Source organism: Rhincodon typus, chromosome 8, assembly GCF_021869965.1.
Source record: "Rhincodon typus isolate 14 chromosome 8, sRhiTyp1.1, whole genome shotgun sequence".
In the NCBI taxonomy this organism is placed as follows: domain Eukaryota; kingdom Metazoa; phylum Chordata; class Chondrichthyes; order Orectolobiformes; family Rhincodontidae; genus Rhincodon; species Rhincodon typus.
Genome location: NC_063339.1, coordinates 6,896,068 through 6,914,349, shown reverse-complemented (window position 1 = coordinate 6,914,349; position 18,282 = coordinate 6,896,068). Strand labels below are relative to the sequence as shown.

Below are 18,282 nucleotides of genomic sequence, written 5' to 3'. Positions count from 1 at the left end.
TCCCTATTTCGTCACTGATATAAATTATAAATAGCCACTCTTGTACCAGGGAACTCAGGACAGCACACAAAGACTTGCGGACATGAATAAATGCAGAAAAAAAACGAAATAAAAACTGAAAGAACTGGGGATGCTGTAAATCAGGAACAAAAAGAGAAGTTGCTGGAAAAGCTCAGCAGGTCTGGCAGCATCTGTGAAGAAAATTCAGAGTTGACATTTCGGGTCCGGTGACCCTTCCTCAGAACTGATGGTAGCTGGGAAAATGTCGGTTTATATGCAGAACGTAGGGTGGGGGGGAAAGAGGGTAGGAGTAAACAATAGGTGGGCAGAGAGACCAAAGAGAGAGAAAGACAGTTGGATAGACAAAGGAGTTGCTAACAATCAGGCTGGGAAGGTGAATAGTTGTTAATGAGGACTGTTAGTGACTAACAACAGGGGTGTGTATTGCCAGACTATGTGGTAACAAGGCCTGGTGTGTGGGGTAGGGGACTAGGACATGGGAGAGTTCAGGCCCTAAAATTATTGAGCACAATATTGAGTCTGGAGGGCTGCAGGGTCCCTAAGTGAAAAATGAGGTGTTGTTCTTCCTGCTTGTGTTGAACTTCACTGGAACACTGCAGCAAGCCTGAGACAGAGATATTGGCCGTGGAACAGGGTGGTGTGTTGAAGTAGCAGGCAACAGGTAGTTCAGGGTCTTTTTTGCGAGATGTTCTGCGAAGCAGTCACCCAGTCTACGCTTTGTTTCCCCAGTGTAGAGGAGATCACATTGTGAGCAGCGAATGCAGTAGACTAGATTCTGGGAAGTCCAGGTGAAATGTTGCTTCACTTGGGAAGTGTGTTTGGGCCCTTGGATACTGGGGAGGGAGGAGACAAATGGGCAGGTGTTGCACCTTCGCCGGTTACAGGGGAAAGTGCTGTGGGGGGTGTTGGGGGTGAAGGAGGTGTGTACAAGGGTGTCCCGGAGAGAATAGTCCCTGCAGAAGGCGGACAAGAGAGGGGAGGGGAATATGTGTCCGGTGGTGGCATCTCGCTGGAGGTGGCGGAAATGGCGTCTGATGATCTGGATGTGGATGCTGGTGGGATGGTAGGTAAGGACAAGGGGAACCCTATCGCTGTTGCGGGAGGGAAGACAAAGGGTGAGGGCGGAACGGTGGGAGATGGGTTCGGTCCCACCTGAGGGCCCTGTCGACAACAGAGCTGGGGAATCCTCAGTTGAGGAAGAAGGTGGACATTTCCGAGGCTCCCTTGTCGAAGTTGGCCTCATCTGAACATATGCAACAGAGGCAGAGGAACTGAGAGAATGAGATGGAGTCTTTACAGGAAGCAGGATGTGAGGATGTACAGTCCAGGTAGCTGTGGAAGTCAGTGGGTTTGTAGTGGATACTAGTGGCCAGTCTATCCACAGGAACGGAAACAGAGATGTCGAAGAAGGGAAGGGAGGAGTCAGAGTTAGACCAGATGAAAGTGAGGGCAAGGTGGAAATTGGAGGCGAAATCAATGAATTTTTCCAATTCCAGACGAGAGAGGGAAGCAGCACCGATGATATCATCCACGTATCGGAGGAAAAGTTATGGGTGGGGGCTGGAGTAGGACTGGAACAAGGAATGTTCCATGTACCCCATCAAAAGACAGACATAACTGGGACCCATGTGGGTCCCCGTGGCTACCCCCTCTGACCTGAAGAAAATGAGAGGAGTTGAAAGAGAAGGTGTTGAGGGGGAGGATGACCTTGGCCAAGCGGAGGAGGATGGTGGTGGCTGGGGACTGAAAAAGAACTAATTGGACATGCTGGATTAAATAGGCGTTGTGAGATTTTTGTATTCATTCAGAGAATGCGAGTATTTAAATCCCCTGAAGATGGTTACCCATTTCCTCAACAATTACATTACTTCCTGGCCATTTGAGAGTCAGCCATATTGTTGAGAGTCTGGAGTCACATGTAGGCCAGACCATGTAAGGATAGCAGACTTCCTTCCCTGAAAGGCATTAATGAACCAGATGGGTTTTTAAATGACAGAAAATGTCTGGAAATACTCAGCGAATCTTTTGGCTTCTGTGGAGAGAAAACAGTTTAAATGACCTGAATCATTAACTCTGTTTCTCCCTTCAGACCTGCTAAGTTTCCCCAGCACTTTTGGTCTTTATGGGAATGTGGAATCTCTGTGGCCACTCTTACTGTGTCTCACTGAGACTCTATTTTAATTCTAGACTTTGATGGAAGTGAAATTTTGTAGCTGCCTTTGTGATATTTGAACTCAACAGTGCAGTTAAGTTGACATTTGGGATTAGAATGTGGGTGTAGATGTTTGTTTTGGGGCTTGGAGCCATTTTGTGCACCGAGAGGGGGTCCCTCCAGCCCTTGTAACGTGCCAAAAAGACCATTTCAACCCCAATCAGCTTACCCGGCCACCCACCTCCTGATACCAGGACCCAACCCTGGGAAACATCCCCAGGAACATCTTAGGGTCCATGCAAACCTGATGCCACCTCATTGTCTCAAGCCTACCATCAGGGGGCTAGGAAATTCAGGGTCTTCAGTGATTGATGAGTCAGATGGCCTGAAATATCTTAATAGGCTTAAACACTAAGAGATTTTTGCTTTGGGTTTCTGCTTTTAAATTCATCCACAGGATATGGATGTCGCTGGCTGGGTCAGCATTTATTGTCAGTCCCGGTTTTCCCCTTGAGAAGGTGGGAGTGAGAAACTGCTACAATCCACATGCTGCAGATAGACCCACAATGCCCTTAGGGAAGGAATTTGACCCAGCAACACTGAAGGAATGGCAATATGCTTCCAAGTCAGGATGCTGAGTGGCTTGGAGGCAAACTTTCAGGTTCCTAGGTATCTGCTGCCCTTGTCCCTCAAGATAGCAGAGGTCATGGGTTTGAAATGCGTTGTCTAAGGAGCTTTGGTGAATTTCTGCAGTGCATCTCATGGATAATTCACACTGCTGCTACCGACAGTCAGTGGTTGACGAGTGAGTGCGGTGCTAATCGAGCGGGCTGCTTTGTCCTGAATGATGTCAAGTTTCTTAAGTGTTGTTGAAACCAAACTCATCCAGGCAAGTGGGTGGGGGGGTGGGGGTGGTATTCCATTTCACTGCTGACTTCTGCCTTGTAGATAATGGACAGGCTTCTGAGGAGTGAAGAGGGGGAGTTGCTGGTTGCATGTTTTCATTAGATCGAAACAGTTTTAATCAAAATTACAAACTTTCATCTATGTCTTCACAATATGAGATGAGAAGGGTCGATACCAACAAGCAGTTATTACAAGTTTAAAAGTTTAATCAAAACTTACATTAGCTTATCAAATTGAACACAGCATTATTCCAATTCTGAGAAACCAATTTGTGATAATCAGTGACAAACATATTGCTGCAGCTGGAGCAGTGACATAGGTACTTAGCAGTTCATCAAACTGATCTCATCAGAGATCGCAAGAACTGCAGATGCTGGAGTCTGAGATAACACAGCGTGGAGCTGGAGGAACACAGCAGGCCAGGCAGCATCAGAGGAGCATGAAAGTTGATGTTTCGGGTGAGGACTCTTATTCAGAAAAAAAGTCCTCGATATCTCATGTGTAAGTTGAGCCCAATGGGTTCAATGCACTGCACTTGGATTTGGAATTTCATGTTCAAATCTGTCCAATGCCTCAGTCTTCCTTGTCACCCAAACCTCGTTCACCCTCCAAAAATTCTGCCTTCCAGCAAATTTGGCCTCACATACTCTCATCACTCTACGACTGATCTTCAACCATTTAATTCTTTCTGGAATCCCTCCTTAAACCTCTCTGCCTCTCCTCCTTAAACAGCCCCCTCCTCTTAAATCCAAACTCTTCAATAAACTTTTAGGAACACTAACCCATTCCTTCTCTGGTTCAGGGAGGTGTGGTGTGGTGGTAGAGTCGCTGGACTAATAATTTACAAATGCGTGACACGGTGGAATTCAGGGCGGCACGGTAGCTCAGTGGTTAGCACTGCTGCCTCACAGTGCCAGGGAATCGGGTTCAATTCCATCCTCGGGTGACTGTCTGCGTGAGTTTGCTCTGGGTGCTCCGTTTTCCTCCCACAGTGCAGTTAGGTGGATTGGCCATGTTAAATTGCCCAGTAGAGTTCAGGAATGTGCAGACTGGATGGATTAGCCATGGGAAATGCAGGGTTACAGGGATAGGGTAGGAGAGTGGGTCTGGGTGGGATGCTTTTCGGAGGGTCGGTGTGGACTCAATGGGCTGAACGGCCTGCTTCCACATAGTCATAGGATCCCTACAGAGTTGGATCCTTAAAAACAAGGGGTTTATGTTGGACAATTTAAGGGGCAAATTGTGTTTAAAAAGCACTTGAGAGAAAAGTGCATACCCTTAGCCAGCTTGTTACACTATTTCATTTGAATAAGAACTATGCTACGAACTGCTGTGCAAGGCCAGCACATAGCAGGCTACTCAGCCCATCAGGTCCATGCAGACTCTCTGCAAGAGCAGCTCCACTAGTCCGCCCTCCCTGTCTGTTCCCTGTAGACCTGCAGTTTCTTTTCTTCAGCCGTTGAACTGTTAGGTTCGTGCAGGGTGAAGAAAAATTACAAGGAATTCACTCACATCCAACATTCAACCAGGTGCCTAGGAACTGAAATTGAGAGCTTAGTTTAACAAGAAATAAAGCATATGTAAGGTTTAGGAAACTGAAGACAGAAAGAGATCTTGAAGAATATGAAGAAAGGAAAGAAGTCAAACAAGGAACTAGGAGGGTTCAAAGTGGTTATGGCTTTGGCAAATAGGATTAAGGAAAATCCCAAGGCATTTTATACATATACAAGGAACAAGAAGATAGCAGGGGCAAAGGTACACCCATTCAAGAGCAAAAGAGGGAATTTATGCATGGAGCTGGAGGAAGTGGGTGAGGTCCTTAAATGATCAGTATTCACAAAGGAGAAGAACATGATGTATGGTGAGCCTTGGGAGAGGTATGTCGATATTCTAGGGCATGTCAATATAAAAAAAAAGCGTTGGGTGTTTTGAAAAGCATTAAGGTAGACGTGTTCCCCGGACCTGATGGGATCTATCCCAGAATGCTGAAAGAGGCAGATGAGGAAATTACTGAGGCCTCGTTGAAATCTTTGTATCTCCTTTAGTCACAGGAGAGGCCCCAGAGAACTGGACAACATCTAGGAGATTAAGAAATAAATAACCTGTAATGTTATACACCTCACTGAGTTTAGAAAAAACAGTAATCATTACTATCTAGCTCAGAAAACAATATAAATAAGCAGTAATTTTACAAGTTTAATCATTTATTACAAAATAAATATTCTAACTTTCTTTTAAATCTTCTGAATGAACATCCAACAACCCATCCTTAGGATGGGCATTGATATCTGCAAATGAGCTTCAGTTAAAGGTCCCATGGCATCATTCGAAAGCCAATCATTCTCTTGATGTACTGACTAGCCTCCTTCATTCAGCCAGGATCACTAAACAGGTCACTGAATTCACTGCTGGGAGCACCTGGCTTCCTGCCAATATGCTTCTGGTTTTATGGAACAGCAGTCCTGGCCAACATTCAGCCCTTGAACCACACACAATCTGGTCACTGATATCATCGCTGCTTGTCGCAGCTTGGCTGAGGGGTGTCTGGTGTCTCATTTCCAACAATGGCTGATCCAACACGGTAGGGATACCCAGAAGTTGTGAAGGGTGCTAATTAAATGCACATCTTCATTCTTCCCAATCAATCTTCCATGAGAATTTCCAACTCCTCAAGAGGAACGCGGATCCGAATCTCCTTTTCCGTCATTAAGTCTAATATTTCTTGGAGTTGCGCAGGTAAGTGACTGACTGCATCCAAGTATAGCACCTGGGAATGAGAGAGAAGGAACTTCGTATTTGCTGTTAACAGACCACTGAATGGGCCTCTCTAATTTCAAATCTAATGTTGATCTTGCTTTTGTGCACTTGCTGTGCAGCCATACCTTGTATGCCTCACTCTGTCTAAACGCCCTATTGTTACAGAAAGGAGTTCGAATCCCTCTGATAATTAAACTGAAACACGAGCCCCCAATTTGTTATGGCAGGATTAGAGGTTCTTTTCTAATAACTGAAACGAAGCACCCAGAGGAGGGCTCTCCTCACCTTTATAATCTATTAAAAAGAGTGGTTAAATGAAAGAAAATCCCTGATATTCACTTTATAAGTAAGAAGTAACAATTTATTTACTTAACCCTAACAGTGAACAAATTAACAGAATTACTAACAAACTGACAATTCCCCCCTAACTACTAACTATTCCCTAACTAACTAAATTCTACTGATATGCTGTTTAATAAACACAAGTCCCACTTATAGAAACCAAGTGATAAGAAAATAAATTTAAAAAAAAAACTTAGTCTCTCAAAGTCTACATGTCTTTCTTCTGTTGTTGTCAAGTCATAAAAGCCTTTCTTCCACTGATCCAGCCGTCAGGGATGTTTTCTTTGTCAAATCTTCTGTGAGGACTCTTAGCTAGAAGTGCTGTGGTACCCTTTATGGATAGATGGTGCTTTCTTAGAGGGTTTAGCGATTTCTTGAGAGCTAGATGCTTATTTCTCAGATGGCAGCTCGCACTCACCAATTTTCAAAAACCATCTTATGCACCTTGGATGACAATCATTTTTCTTACAATAGCATTGGTTCGAGGTTGTCAAAACCATCAGATTTAAATTCAATTGGCTTTCAATCGCTAAGTGCTTGTTTTAAATTAATTGGCTGATTCCAGCTAGTGGCCAAAACATCAAAACATGCCAAAGGTTTCCAATCACACAGCCAATTGATACATGTTTCAATTTCAGAATTGGCTGTGCATTTTTTGTTACATACAGACACTTTTTTAATATAAATCTCTAAACTTAAAAAAGCACTTTACCTCTTAAAAGGAACCACGCACTCTCCCTCATTTTTTTAAACAAACAAATTCTAGCTTCCTGCCTTCCAATTCTCAATTACTCTGCACAACTTCATAACACTATGATCCGAATGTCCTTGTTTGCTATGATCTGCCCGTACTGTTTGCAAAACAAAACTTTTCACTGTACTTAGGTATACGTGACAACAATAAATCAAACTAAATATTTTTCCAGAAAGTTCAGAGGGAAATCTGCCGCTCATTGTGTAGGACTTTAGCCTCTGAGACACAGAGTTCATGGGTTTAAGTCTCAAAACAAAAAGTATATAAAAACTGACATTCCACTGACATTTCCACTGCAGTAGTGAGGAAGTGCTGTACTATCACCATCCTAAACTCCTGTCTGTTTCAGTTAAAAGGCAATAGCTGAAGAAAAGCAGCGTCCTGCTGCCATGGCCAATTATGGCCAACCATCAAAACAATTTTTCCTTAATACAGTTTGTGCCAAAGAGTTTATCTGAAGCTGAGAAAGTCTAAGCTCAGTTGTATAAATACTCAAGGAAAAGACTTTCAATTCCTAGTCATGAGAACTTGATAACATCAGTTGTTACCTACAGACTTGATAGAAAAGGGAATTTAGTGTTTGAGTACTGTAAAAGAGGTGCTTTTTGGATAGAAGGCATATTGTATTTTAGTATAATTTGAAAGGTTTTTGAAACATGTTATGTGTAAATAGTTTGGTTCATTTTATTTTAACATTATTTCTTTTGTGTAATAACCTTCCTCTTTATTGTTAAAACTAAATATGCATATTACGTACTCATGTTTCAATCAGCAACTATCTTGTTTCATAAAAAAACAAAATATGATCTATCAAGTCAGATTTCAGCCTGGGGTCTTACTGTCCAACAATAACTTCAGCTGGCACTGTAACACAGCAATGACTCCAGTTCCAATGTATTTCACTGCGCTGCTGGTGTTAGGAGTAAAATCAGGAAGCACTTTTTAATATAAAGAATACTGGAGAGCTGGGACTCGATGCACCAAAAACAGCTCTTACCAAACAGAAACCATCTGATTGCACTCTAAACTATGAACTGTTAAGCAACCAACTGGTGTAAATGGGATTAAAGGTACAGTTTAACCACAGCCTACTTCAGGGGCCTCCAAACTGTGAGAGGTGAGCCCACTAAGGAGATTTGGAGGTCATGAGTTCAAAGACAGCAGCAGCGAGTGTGCAGCACAGACTCTGCAGGCTCATAATTGGAGTATTCACCCTTTCCTCCAGCTCTCAGTGCACTCGGAGGGCAGAGGAGGGGAGGGGAATGAACAGGCAGCATCTGAAGAGAGTGCACCCGATTTCCTCTACAAATCAATCTCATGTACTTTGAAGCTTGAGGTCATCGATGTCCTCCACTAGGCAGGGGCTCATTCATTCCCAGGCTATTTAACGTAGTTGCTGAAACCTTTGTTCCAAATCGTTCGGGATGTTTCACTTTTCCAGCATTGTATGTTCTTTCTTGTTCAGGTTCATTCAAAGGTTTTCCAAAGCTTTAAATTATTAATTTATTTTACGCTAGTTTGGGCCACGTTAAAACAGTCAATGTGCAGAAACTGCCCCTCAATTAGACGCAGCGTAGAAAACAGCATGTTCACAAAATAGTTCAAAATTACAAACACAGGTTTTGGGATGCTCAATGCTTGCACAAACATTAATGATCAAATCTAAGGTTTACGATCCTGTTTTGTTTTGTTCTGGTGCCCTCCCCATCTGTGAACAGCTCTGTTACACTGTCCCCCTCCAAAAGCAACGCCAAGACTGAGGCATTAAGATGGAATCACACCAGAGAGGCCAGCGTAGTAAGCACTGCTCAAACTGAACATTAGAACAAGTCCACAGCTTCAAACCGTTTTACCCTATTCCTGAAAGAAGCTCAAAGTGATGAACTCTAACCTTGGCATGAGGCTTTAGCCCAGAACGATCCGAGGCAAAGTGCACATTTCTTCCAGCGTTAGGTCCAAAATGGGGACGTTCGCTGATGATTGCACAATGTTCAGCAGGACTTGGGACTCCTCAGATACTGGCATAGTCCATGCCCACAGGCAGTGAGACGTACACTGTATTCAGGCTTAGGCTAATAAGTGACAAGAAACATTGCCATAGAGGTGCCAGACAATCTCCAACAAGAATGAATCTAACCATCTTCCCATGTCTATCAACATCTTGGAGGTTACCATCAATCAGAAACTGAACCAGACCAGCCGTGGTGAACAGGAGCAGGTCAGAGACTGGGGATTCTGTGCTGAGTAACTCACCTCCTGACTCTCTGAAGCCTGTCCATCATCCATAAGGCACAGGTCAGGAGTTCGACAGAATACCTACAATGTTCCTCTAGATTGCTCGTGTGCACAGATGCTCCAAGATTCCACACACAGTGACTATGACACTGACTTCCGGTTTCAGAAGTTGCCGAACGTGCGGCTCTCAGATGCCCGGACAACCGGCAAGAAAATTGGAGGGAACATTGCTGCCTGACATGTGCGACTCCAACAACATTCAACAAGTCCAACAATGCTCCATTGGCACACCATAGAAACACAGAAAATAGGCACAGGAATAGGCCATTCGGCCGTTTCAGCCTGCTCCACCATTCAATATAACTATGGCTGATTATCCAGTACCCTGTTACTGTTTTCTCCCCATTTATCTGAAACCTTTGACATCCACTATCTCCACCACAGTGTCAGCAATGTGTTGCACATGATGCAGACTGATTTATATATATTTTTAATATAAGTTATGCTAAGTTTGGATTTTTAGTGACATATGGGCTTTTCTATGGGTCTGAAGAGTTAATGATTAGCTTGTATCTATTTCTGCAGCTATGGTGATTTCTTTTAAAATAGATTGAGGGAGTAGCTTTCAGAAGTAATGGGCTTATAATAATTTAAGCTTCTCAAGGTGTTAGAAAGAGGTATTTCTCTAATGAGAGTACTGTAAAAAAGGGTGTTTTTGGGTATTGTACAAGAAGTATTTTGGAATTTAATTGTACTCTAACACGTTTCAAAATTCTAAAAGGCGCATTGTGTAAATTGCTGGGTCCATTCTGTTTCATCCTCATTTCTTTTGCTTCATAAATTTTACTTTTATTGCCAGAACAAATTCTGAAACACTCTGTGCTTATGTTTCAGTGAGTGACCTTGTTAAATCCAAAGCAAAACAAAATATGATCTATCAAGCCAGATTTTAGTCTGGGATCTGAAATGTCCAGTAAGAACATTAGTTGGAATCATAAAAACTACCTACAAGCTGCATGGCAGTAACTCAACAATGCTTTTCTGACACATTTTCAACCCTGCAACCTCTACCACCTAAAAGGGATGAGAACAGCAGATACATGGAACACCGCAACCTGCAAGTTCCCTTCCAAGTCCTAAACTATCCTGCCTTGGAAATATCTTGCCATCGTTCAGTGTCGGTGTGTCAAAATCCTGAAGTTTCCTCCTTTATAGCACCATGGGTGCACTAACCAAATAGACTGCAGTGGTTCAAAAACGCAGCACACCTACTACCTTTACTAGGGCAACTGGAAATGGGTAATAAATGCTAGCCCAGACAGCTGCCTGTGAATGGATAACAGAAATAAAACACACAGTACCTAAAGAGGTATCCAGGTTATTAAAATTAGAAGCTGATAATTCTAGGCTCAACACTGTAGCCAATTAGTTAGAAGGTTAGGAACCTCAATTGCTGTCCTACCTTTGCCCATGGGCATTCCTGCAGTGCTCTGTAAAATACACCCTTTATCTTCTCAATATTTCCTTGAGTCACCTGTTTTACGGGAAGGATAATAAACATTAGAAACTAGGTCTCAGTATGAACATCTCAGCAGTGTAACGCAATGTGATAGAATATGCGAACAGAATGATTAGGAATCATTACAGATATCTGGAAGAGGATTCCCTTGCTTTATCTTGTAGACCAGCAAATATTACCTTTGTAAATAATTTCCGATTCTCTTTTGTAAGTTACTATTAAGTCTGTTTCTAAGCCCCTATTGCTGCTGCTGCTGCTGTAAAATATTCTCATCTCTCCTGGCTCTTTGCTAATTATCTCAGACCTTAAGATATAGGAGCAGACAAAAGCCATGTGCCCCATCGAGATTGCTCTGCCACTTAATTAAATCATGGTTGATCTGATGATCCTCACCTCGATATTCCTGCCTTTTCCTATAACCGCCAAATTCCCTTGAACAGGTTTTTAATCAGTATCTCAGCTTTGAATATACTTAATGACTCAGCTCTGTCTCTCAACAGGTCTTATTCTGGGTCCTCTGGTTACTGACCCACCTCCCAGTGGTACAGTTTCTCCCTGTTCAACAAAACTGAACATACTTTGGAACCTCAATTAAATCTCCCCTCAAACCCCTCTGTCCCAAAGTCAGCCCTTCATTCCTAATAATATTTCAGTAAATCCACTCTGCGTCCTCTTCAGGATACTGGCCCCCACAAGTGCAAACTCATCCACAAAGCAACCACTAACTCTGTCAAGAGTCAGATCAGAAAAAGCATCCACTAGTGGAAAATAACTCCCAAAAAGCCACCTCAGATTCCACGGGGCAATCAAGAGAGAACGGCTGTAATTTGTTCTCACCGTGAAGTTCAGGTACATCCTCCAGAGTAAAACAGAGTGTGCTCCAGCTTCTGTCTGAACAGCGTGCTCAAACAGCGCTCTGATTCGGTTGGTGAGGCCAGTTTCTGGGAGAGTGTTGTACAAAATCCCAATATCTGCCCTGAGGAGAAAAGATTCAGAACAAAAAAAATGGCCAGCCTTTTCTCTGAAGAAGGTCAACTGCACGAAACAGTAGGAATACCATTCCTGAGGACAGTCCAAGCTTTGCAAACTGTAAGGAGGACAGTGGAGAACTTCAAAAGGCCACAGACAGGTCAGGGTTATGGCTGGGTAAGTTGCAGATGGAATTCAATGCAGAAAAGTGCAAAGTGATTAATATTGATATGATAAACAATTGTAGTGACAACATAAAACTGACTAACTCTAAAGAGGGATGCACAAGTCTGATATACAAGTCTCAAGTCTTAAAGATGACAAGACAGGTTAAGACAGCAATTCCAGGCTTTCTTAAAAAGGGATATAGAGTACAAGAGTAAGGAGGTTATATTAAAAACTTTTATAAAACACTGGTCTGCCTCACTATTGCATCCTGTTCTGAGCACCACATTTTAGGAAAAGGTATGAAGGCATTAGAGAGAGCACAGAAGAGATTCACGAGAATGATTCCAGCGATGAGGAATTTCAGCGACATTGATAGATGGAGAAGTTTGGACTGAGATGGGGGTGTGGTATTTGGTAGAGGTATTCACAATCACGAGGGGTCTGTGCAGACAGGGAGAAACGTGGTGGAACATCCCGAGCAAGACAGTACAGATCCAAGATAATTGGCAAAAGACGCAATGAGACATGAGCCGAGAGTGTGGAGGAGGCAGGTTCAATTGAGGCATTCAAGGGACAAGTGGATTATTATCTGAAAATGAAGAAAGTCAGGGCTCCAGGGAAAAGTGAGGAATTGGACAGGGTGCATTGCTCATTCAGAGAGCCAGCACAGATGTAATGGGCTGAATGGCCGCTTCCTGCACTGAAACAATTCTGAGATTCCAGGGAAAACGCAGCTCCAAGGTTGCAAACATTCTGCTGCAGTCTAACAGTGGACAGGGAGCATGTTCCGGTCAGCACTAAGGGACAGAGTTTGAGGCAGGGGTTGAAAATAATGGCTTCGGTTTTGGCAGTCAGATTCGGAGGGACGGTGCTGAGAAACCAGAGGGAGTGGAGGGGCTTCCTCAGCCTGCAGTTTGAGAGAAACGGCTTCTCACATCAGCTCTTACCTCTGCACAGAGTCAACCCGCTCCTTTCTCTGCTCTTCTGCATAAATCGCAAATAATCGCGGCACGATGAGATCTTTTGCAGACCTGGCGGTGACGTCAAAGAACCTTCGGGCTCGGCTGGCATTGTGACAGCTGCTTTCAACCTGCACATACAGCTTCCAGAGCTCGCGGTTGCCAGGAAACTGCCCCAAAGCATGTGTCAGCGTGTGGCGGAGAGGGCCCAGGGGATACACGCTGGCCCGCATGTGGAACCTCAGAAGCGTCACGTGCATCACGGTCAGCCTCTCACAGGCTGACGTCACACTCTGTCGCCACACACTCCGCTTGGGCTGGACCGTTTCCAGCGAGGAGAGGCCTACAAGCCTTCCAGCTGCCTGCCTATACAGTGAGTCAGCAGCCTGAATGCCCAGTGTGAGGTACTGGAAGAGTGCGAAACAACCTACCAGGCTTACAAGCTGACCAGGCCCCTGGCTGCCTGTTGAAGTAGCATCATCGGCAAACCAGTCCTGTAAAGAACGCTCATACGTTTTCCGAGCCTTCAGCACGTTAACTGGCAGCACCTCACCTGCATAAGGTGAGCCAGCGAAACCCAGGGCGAGCCTGGTGAGGATGTAAATCGCTCGAGTTGCTGTTGACACACTGACACTCTGCACCGACTCCAGCTCCAGTGAGGAGTACAGGAAGCAGAGGTCACACAGGGCAGAGCTCTGCAGGCCCTGAGAGACAGACATAGCCATGGCTGTGTCGAAAACCTTCCTCGAGTCCTCCACATTACCCAGCAGCCATTCCAAATGGGCATATTCCCTCCAGAGGGCCAAATTGTTCCTGTTTTCAGCCTCCTTCAGAAGGGTTTTAGCGAGTTTCTTGCTCCTCTTCCCCAGAGATTTCAGCTGCTTCTTTCTCCTGAGCTGCAGGCTCTTCAGTACCTGCAAGTTACCAGAACGAGATTTTTAAAACCAGTCCTCACACATAGTACACTCGCCCTGACTACAGCCATCCCCCTAACAGTGTGTCCTCATCCTCTCCTCAGAAACACAGTTTCTTCCTGTATTCCATCCACACGCCCATGTTTGAGAAGACAGTGGACAGGGAGCGGATGGGGAGCACAAGGGTGCGGAGGAGCTGGAGAGGGGGTGGAAGACACAGGAATGTGAGAGAGAAAGCGCAAATGTGAGCACGTGCAAAGGTGAGAAGAGGAGAAAGTAACTGAGAGAAAGAGAAAGCAAGTGAGAAAAACATCAGAGGAAGAGAGAGAGAGAGAGAGAGAGAGAGAGAGAGAGAGAGACAGAAAACAGCAAGGCGGGGGCAGCAAGAGAAGACAATGTTAGGGGCAGGGGGCGAGGCACGAGCGCGAGACGGGGCGGGGCGAGGTGCGAGCGCGAGACGGGGGGGGGCGAGGCGCGAGAGCCAGTGAGAGAAACAGACAGAGACAGAGATAGAAAGAGATGGTCCTTCTGGCCCAGAGCTGTGAACACTGCCACTGTGCCACGCGATTGTTTCTGTGCTGCATGTTCAGCATTCTTACCTTTGATTTTTCGTACTGCAGCCAGTGCAGGGTAAGCTGTGACCGCTCTTTCCCAGCGAACAGGGGCAACGCCTGGTGAAATGCTGTCTGTATGAAGTCCTCCCCTTCTGTGCAGTGGCTGGCTGCCCATCTCTGACTGGGCATGGCTGGCATGAACCCAACAATGCTGACCCCAGCAGCAGGAGAGTCAGACCAAGACAACAGTCTCTCGTCACCTGACCCAGAGCTAAACAAGTCAGGGTCATCCAGTGCCACATTCAGGCAGCAGGGAGGCAGGCCAAATCCTGTTGGAATTCCCAGAAACTGGAAAAAGGATGACATGAGCTGGTACCTCAGCTCTTGGCTGGAGATTTTGAACATTGAAGATCCAATGTCATCAAACAGCACCTGTACAGATTTAAAAAAAAAAGCAAAAAAATAAACCCTGTCTCGAGCTCGCGCTTGCCCCCTCCGTCTCGAGCTCGCGCCTCGCGCCTCTCCCTCTGCCTCGCACTCCCTGCTTGCCCCTAACATGGTCTTCTCTTGCTGCCCCCACCTTGCTCTTTTCTCTCCTCTTTTACTCTCTCTGGATCTCTTCTGCTTTTTCTCTCACATTGTGAGCTGTATCTACGACAGTATCTTTCTCATGCAGTGAGGCAGAATTCGGGACAGAATAGCTCTGCCTGGGTGTGTTCACAGCAGTTTTGCCCAGAGACAATCAGAACCTGTAGCTGTGAGCTCAGGAAGGCTCAGCGTAGTAACAGCCACTTAAATGATTCCTGGGCAGATGGCTACAGAAGTGTAAAAACCGAAAGAACAGCGGATGCTGTAAATCAGGAACAAAAACAGAAGTTGCTGGAAAAGCTCAGCAGGGTTTGGCAGCATCTGTGAAGAAAAATCAGCGTTAATGTTTCGGGATGCTCTCCTCAGAACTGAGGAAGGGTCACCAGACCCGAAACGTAAACGCTGATTTTTCTTCACAGATGCTGCCAAACCTGCTGAGCTTTTCTGGCAACTTCTGTTTTTGCTACAGAAATGTAGCCTGCTAAGAGAGTACATAAACCTCACTCGCTCTCCCCTTTCTGTAACATAAAATGATAGAATCCCTACAGTGCCAAAGCAGGCCATTTCGCTAATCAAGTCCACACTGACCGTCCAAAGAGCATCCCACGCAAATCCATCCCCAACCTCCCCAACCTTATTCCCTGTAATCCCACATTTCCCCCAGCCAATCCACCTAATCTGCACATCTTTGAACTGTGGGAGGAAACTGAAGCACCCAAAGAACGTGCAAACTCCATGCTGTCACCCAAGGCAGGAATCGAACCCAGGTCCCTGGCGCTGTGAGGCAGCAGTGCCGTCCCAGTCCTATCCAGTGACACAAGCACATACTGTCACTCTAGTACTGAGGGAGTGCTGCACTGTTGGAGGTGCCAACTTTTGCATCAAACCTTAAGCCAAAGTTGTCTGCCCTCCCTTGCTGTTATTAAAGCTCACACAACATTACTCAAAACAATTACAGGAATTCTCCCTTAAGTCCTGGCCCATTCCTTAAGCAATATCCCCCAAACATCCCGTCATTATCTTATCGCTGTGTGAGACGGTTGCTGTGAAAACTTAACTGCTGGGTTTCTTACATTACAACACTGACGTTATTTCTAAAGTTATTTTATTGAGCATGAAGCACTTTGGAAGGTACCGAGATGGGTCATTTGTTTACTGGTTTCTAAAAGCAGGTCACCTGGAAACATCGCCCTCTCAGTTCCTGTGTTCGGTTTCAACATTGTGTGGACTGATGTTTGTTGTACGAAAATGGGAGACAACATGTTGGATGAAATTCCTGAGTCCTGATCAAGAGTGTAGGCCTGAAACGTCGACGCTCCTGCTCCTCTGATGCTGCCTGGCCTGCCGTGTTCCTCCAGCTCCACACTGTATCGACCCTGACTCCCGCATCTGCAGTTCTTGCCATCTCCAGCTGAAATTCCTCACTTGTTTAGTAAACAGCAGAGTTCTTCAGGTGTGGGTCCCTTTTGACAGACTGGCAATCACCACCCAACTGAGAGGCCCTGAGGCCTCAGCGAGTCTTTCATTTCTTTCTCTTACTTCGGGGAGACTTCGGTCAGCCTGAGCAGGTACTCAAGAGTCAACAACTTCAGTGTGTGACAGCAGTCAGCTTGGGCTAGCTAGGGCAAGGACAGCAGCCTCCTCTCCCAAAGAGAGAGATTAGTGGCCTGGATGGACTTTTATGACAAATCTGACAGCTTTGTGGACACCTTTTAAGATCAACAAACTCCAGATTCTTAACCTGCCTCAGTATGGGGTTTGATAACACATTTACTGGCTTATTAGTCCAGTAACATAACCACTGCACCATCATACCCCGAAGCAGGCTCAATATGTGGCCTGTGTTCGTAATGTGGCCATTAGATGGAGCTGCACATTCACAGTTATTGTATAAATGGAGTGCTGTATTAATTCAGAGACTCCAATGAGAATAGGCAACAGCAATATTAAAGCATCACACGAAGTGTACAGGAAATCTAGAATGCTCTTCACCAATAGCCAGCTGGGTCAGCTGTAAATTTCCAACATGGAGATCGATCGCCTAACTTTTGTTAGGTAATGGTATCGATTGATATGGAGCAAAGGCAAGCTAATGGATGTGAAATCAAACATGTTAAAAAGAGCATGATGGAAATAGCTCAAGGGGCAGAATGGCCTCCTAGATTGCTGCTCTCTTGCTGATTTTCCACGCAGCCCACAAAAAAGGTCAGAGAACATACCAGCAGGATGTAAGTGTGACACTCAAACTGCGAGAACAGAGTCACAGTTCCAGCAATGATACAAAACTACTTCTCAAATTGAAATACATTCAAATATCCATTCAATAACACCTTAAAAATTACAGAGGATGCCACCCTGGGAAACTTCCCACCAGTAAAGGCTAGGATGTGGAGTATTGGTCACGTGATAAACTTAATGTGCTCATTTTATCCTGAAAAATTCCCTAGTGCTAAACTCACTGAATGCAACCCGACATGTTAGGGAAAGTGTCTTTTACCCACATTCCCACAACGTCATTGAAATTGATGCTGCTTTACTGCTAGGCTTGCCTACAATGCTGTTCTCCAACTGAACATGAAACACAGAGCATAGAACCGTATAGCACAGGAACGGGCCCTTTGGCCCACGATGTTGTGCTGAACATGACGTCAAATTAAACTAATCCCTTATACCTGCCCTTGGTCCATATCCCTCCAATCCTTGCATATTCATGTGCTTATCTAAAAGTCCCTTAAGGTCCCCTATTGTATCTGCCTACACCCCTGGGCACTGCGCTCCAGACTTCTCCTACTCGGTGCAAAAAAAAACCTGCCCCTCATGTCTCCTTTGAACTATCCCCTTTCACCTTAAATGCATGTCCCCTAGTTTTAGACATTTCAACTCTGACCATCAACCCTATCTGTGTATCTCATAATTTTATAGACTTCTATCAAGTCTCCCCTCAGTCTCCGTCGCTCCAGAGAAAATAACCCAGGTTTTTCTAGACTCTCTATATAGCTCATAGTCTATAATCCAGGCAGCATCCTGGTAAACCTCTTCTGCACCCTCTCCAAAGCCTCCGCATCCTTCCTGTAATGTGGTGACCAGAACTGAACACAATATTCTAAGTGTGACCTAACCAAAGTCTTATAAAGCTGCCACAAGTCCACACCGACCTCAGAGCATCCCACCCAGACCCATTCCCCTATAACCCACCTAACCTACACATCCCTGGACACTATGGACAATTTAGCATGGCCAATCCACCTAACCTGCACATCTTTGGACTGTGGGAAGAAACTGGAGCAAACCCACACAGACAGTTGCCCCAGGGTGGAATCGAACCAGAGTTCCTGGCGTTGAGAGGCAGCAGTGTTAACCACTGAGCCACTGTGCCGCCCTTGTTCAGGGTCCTGCTCTTAACTGTATACATTTCCTTAACATTTGATCTCCCAAAGTGCAGCA

At 45.1% G+C, this 18,282-nt stretch overlaps 1 protein-coding gene across 1 annotated transcript in view; it reads right to left on the bottom strand.

Annotated features, from left to right (window-relative positions):
* Positions 1 to 4,168: 4,168 nt before the first annotated feature.
* nrde2 (NRDE-2, necessary for RNA interference, domain containing) overlaps positions 4,169 to 18,282 on the bottom strand; it is a 100,180-nt gene continuing 86,066 nt past the window's right edge. Inside the window, exons 10-14 of the mRNA XM_048600021.1 lie at positions 14,296 to 14,682; positions 12,771 to 13,696; positions 11,524 to 11,662; positions 10,630 to 10,701; positions 4,169 to 5,846 (exon numbers count right to left, since the gene is read on the bottom strand). Coding sequence (XP_048455978.1) covers positions 5,721 to 5,846; positions 10,630 to 10,701; positions 11,524 to 11,662; positions 12,771 to 13,696; positions 14,296 to 14,682 — 1,650 coding nt within the window. The 3' untranslated portion in view covers positions 4,169 to 5,720. The remainder of the gene's footprint in view (positions 5,847 to 10,629; positions 10,702 to 11,523; positions 11,663 to 12,770; positions 13,697 to 14,295; positions 14,683 to 18,282) is intronic.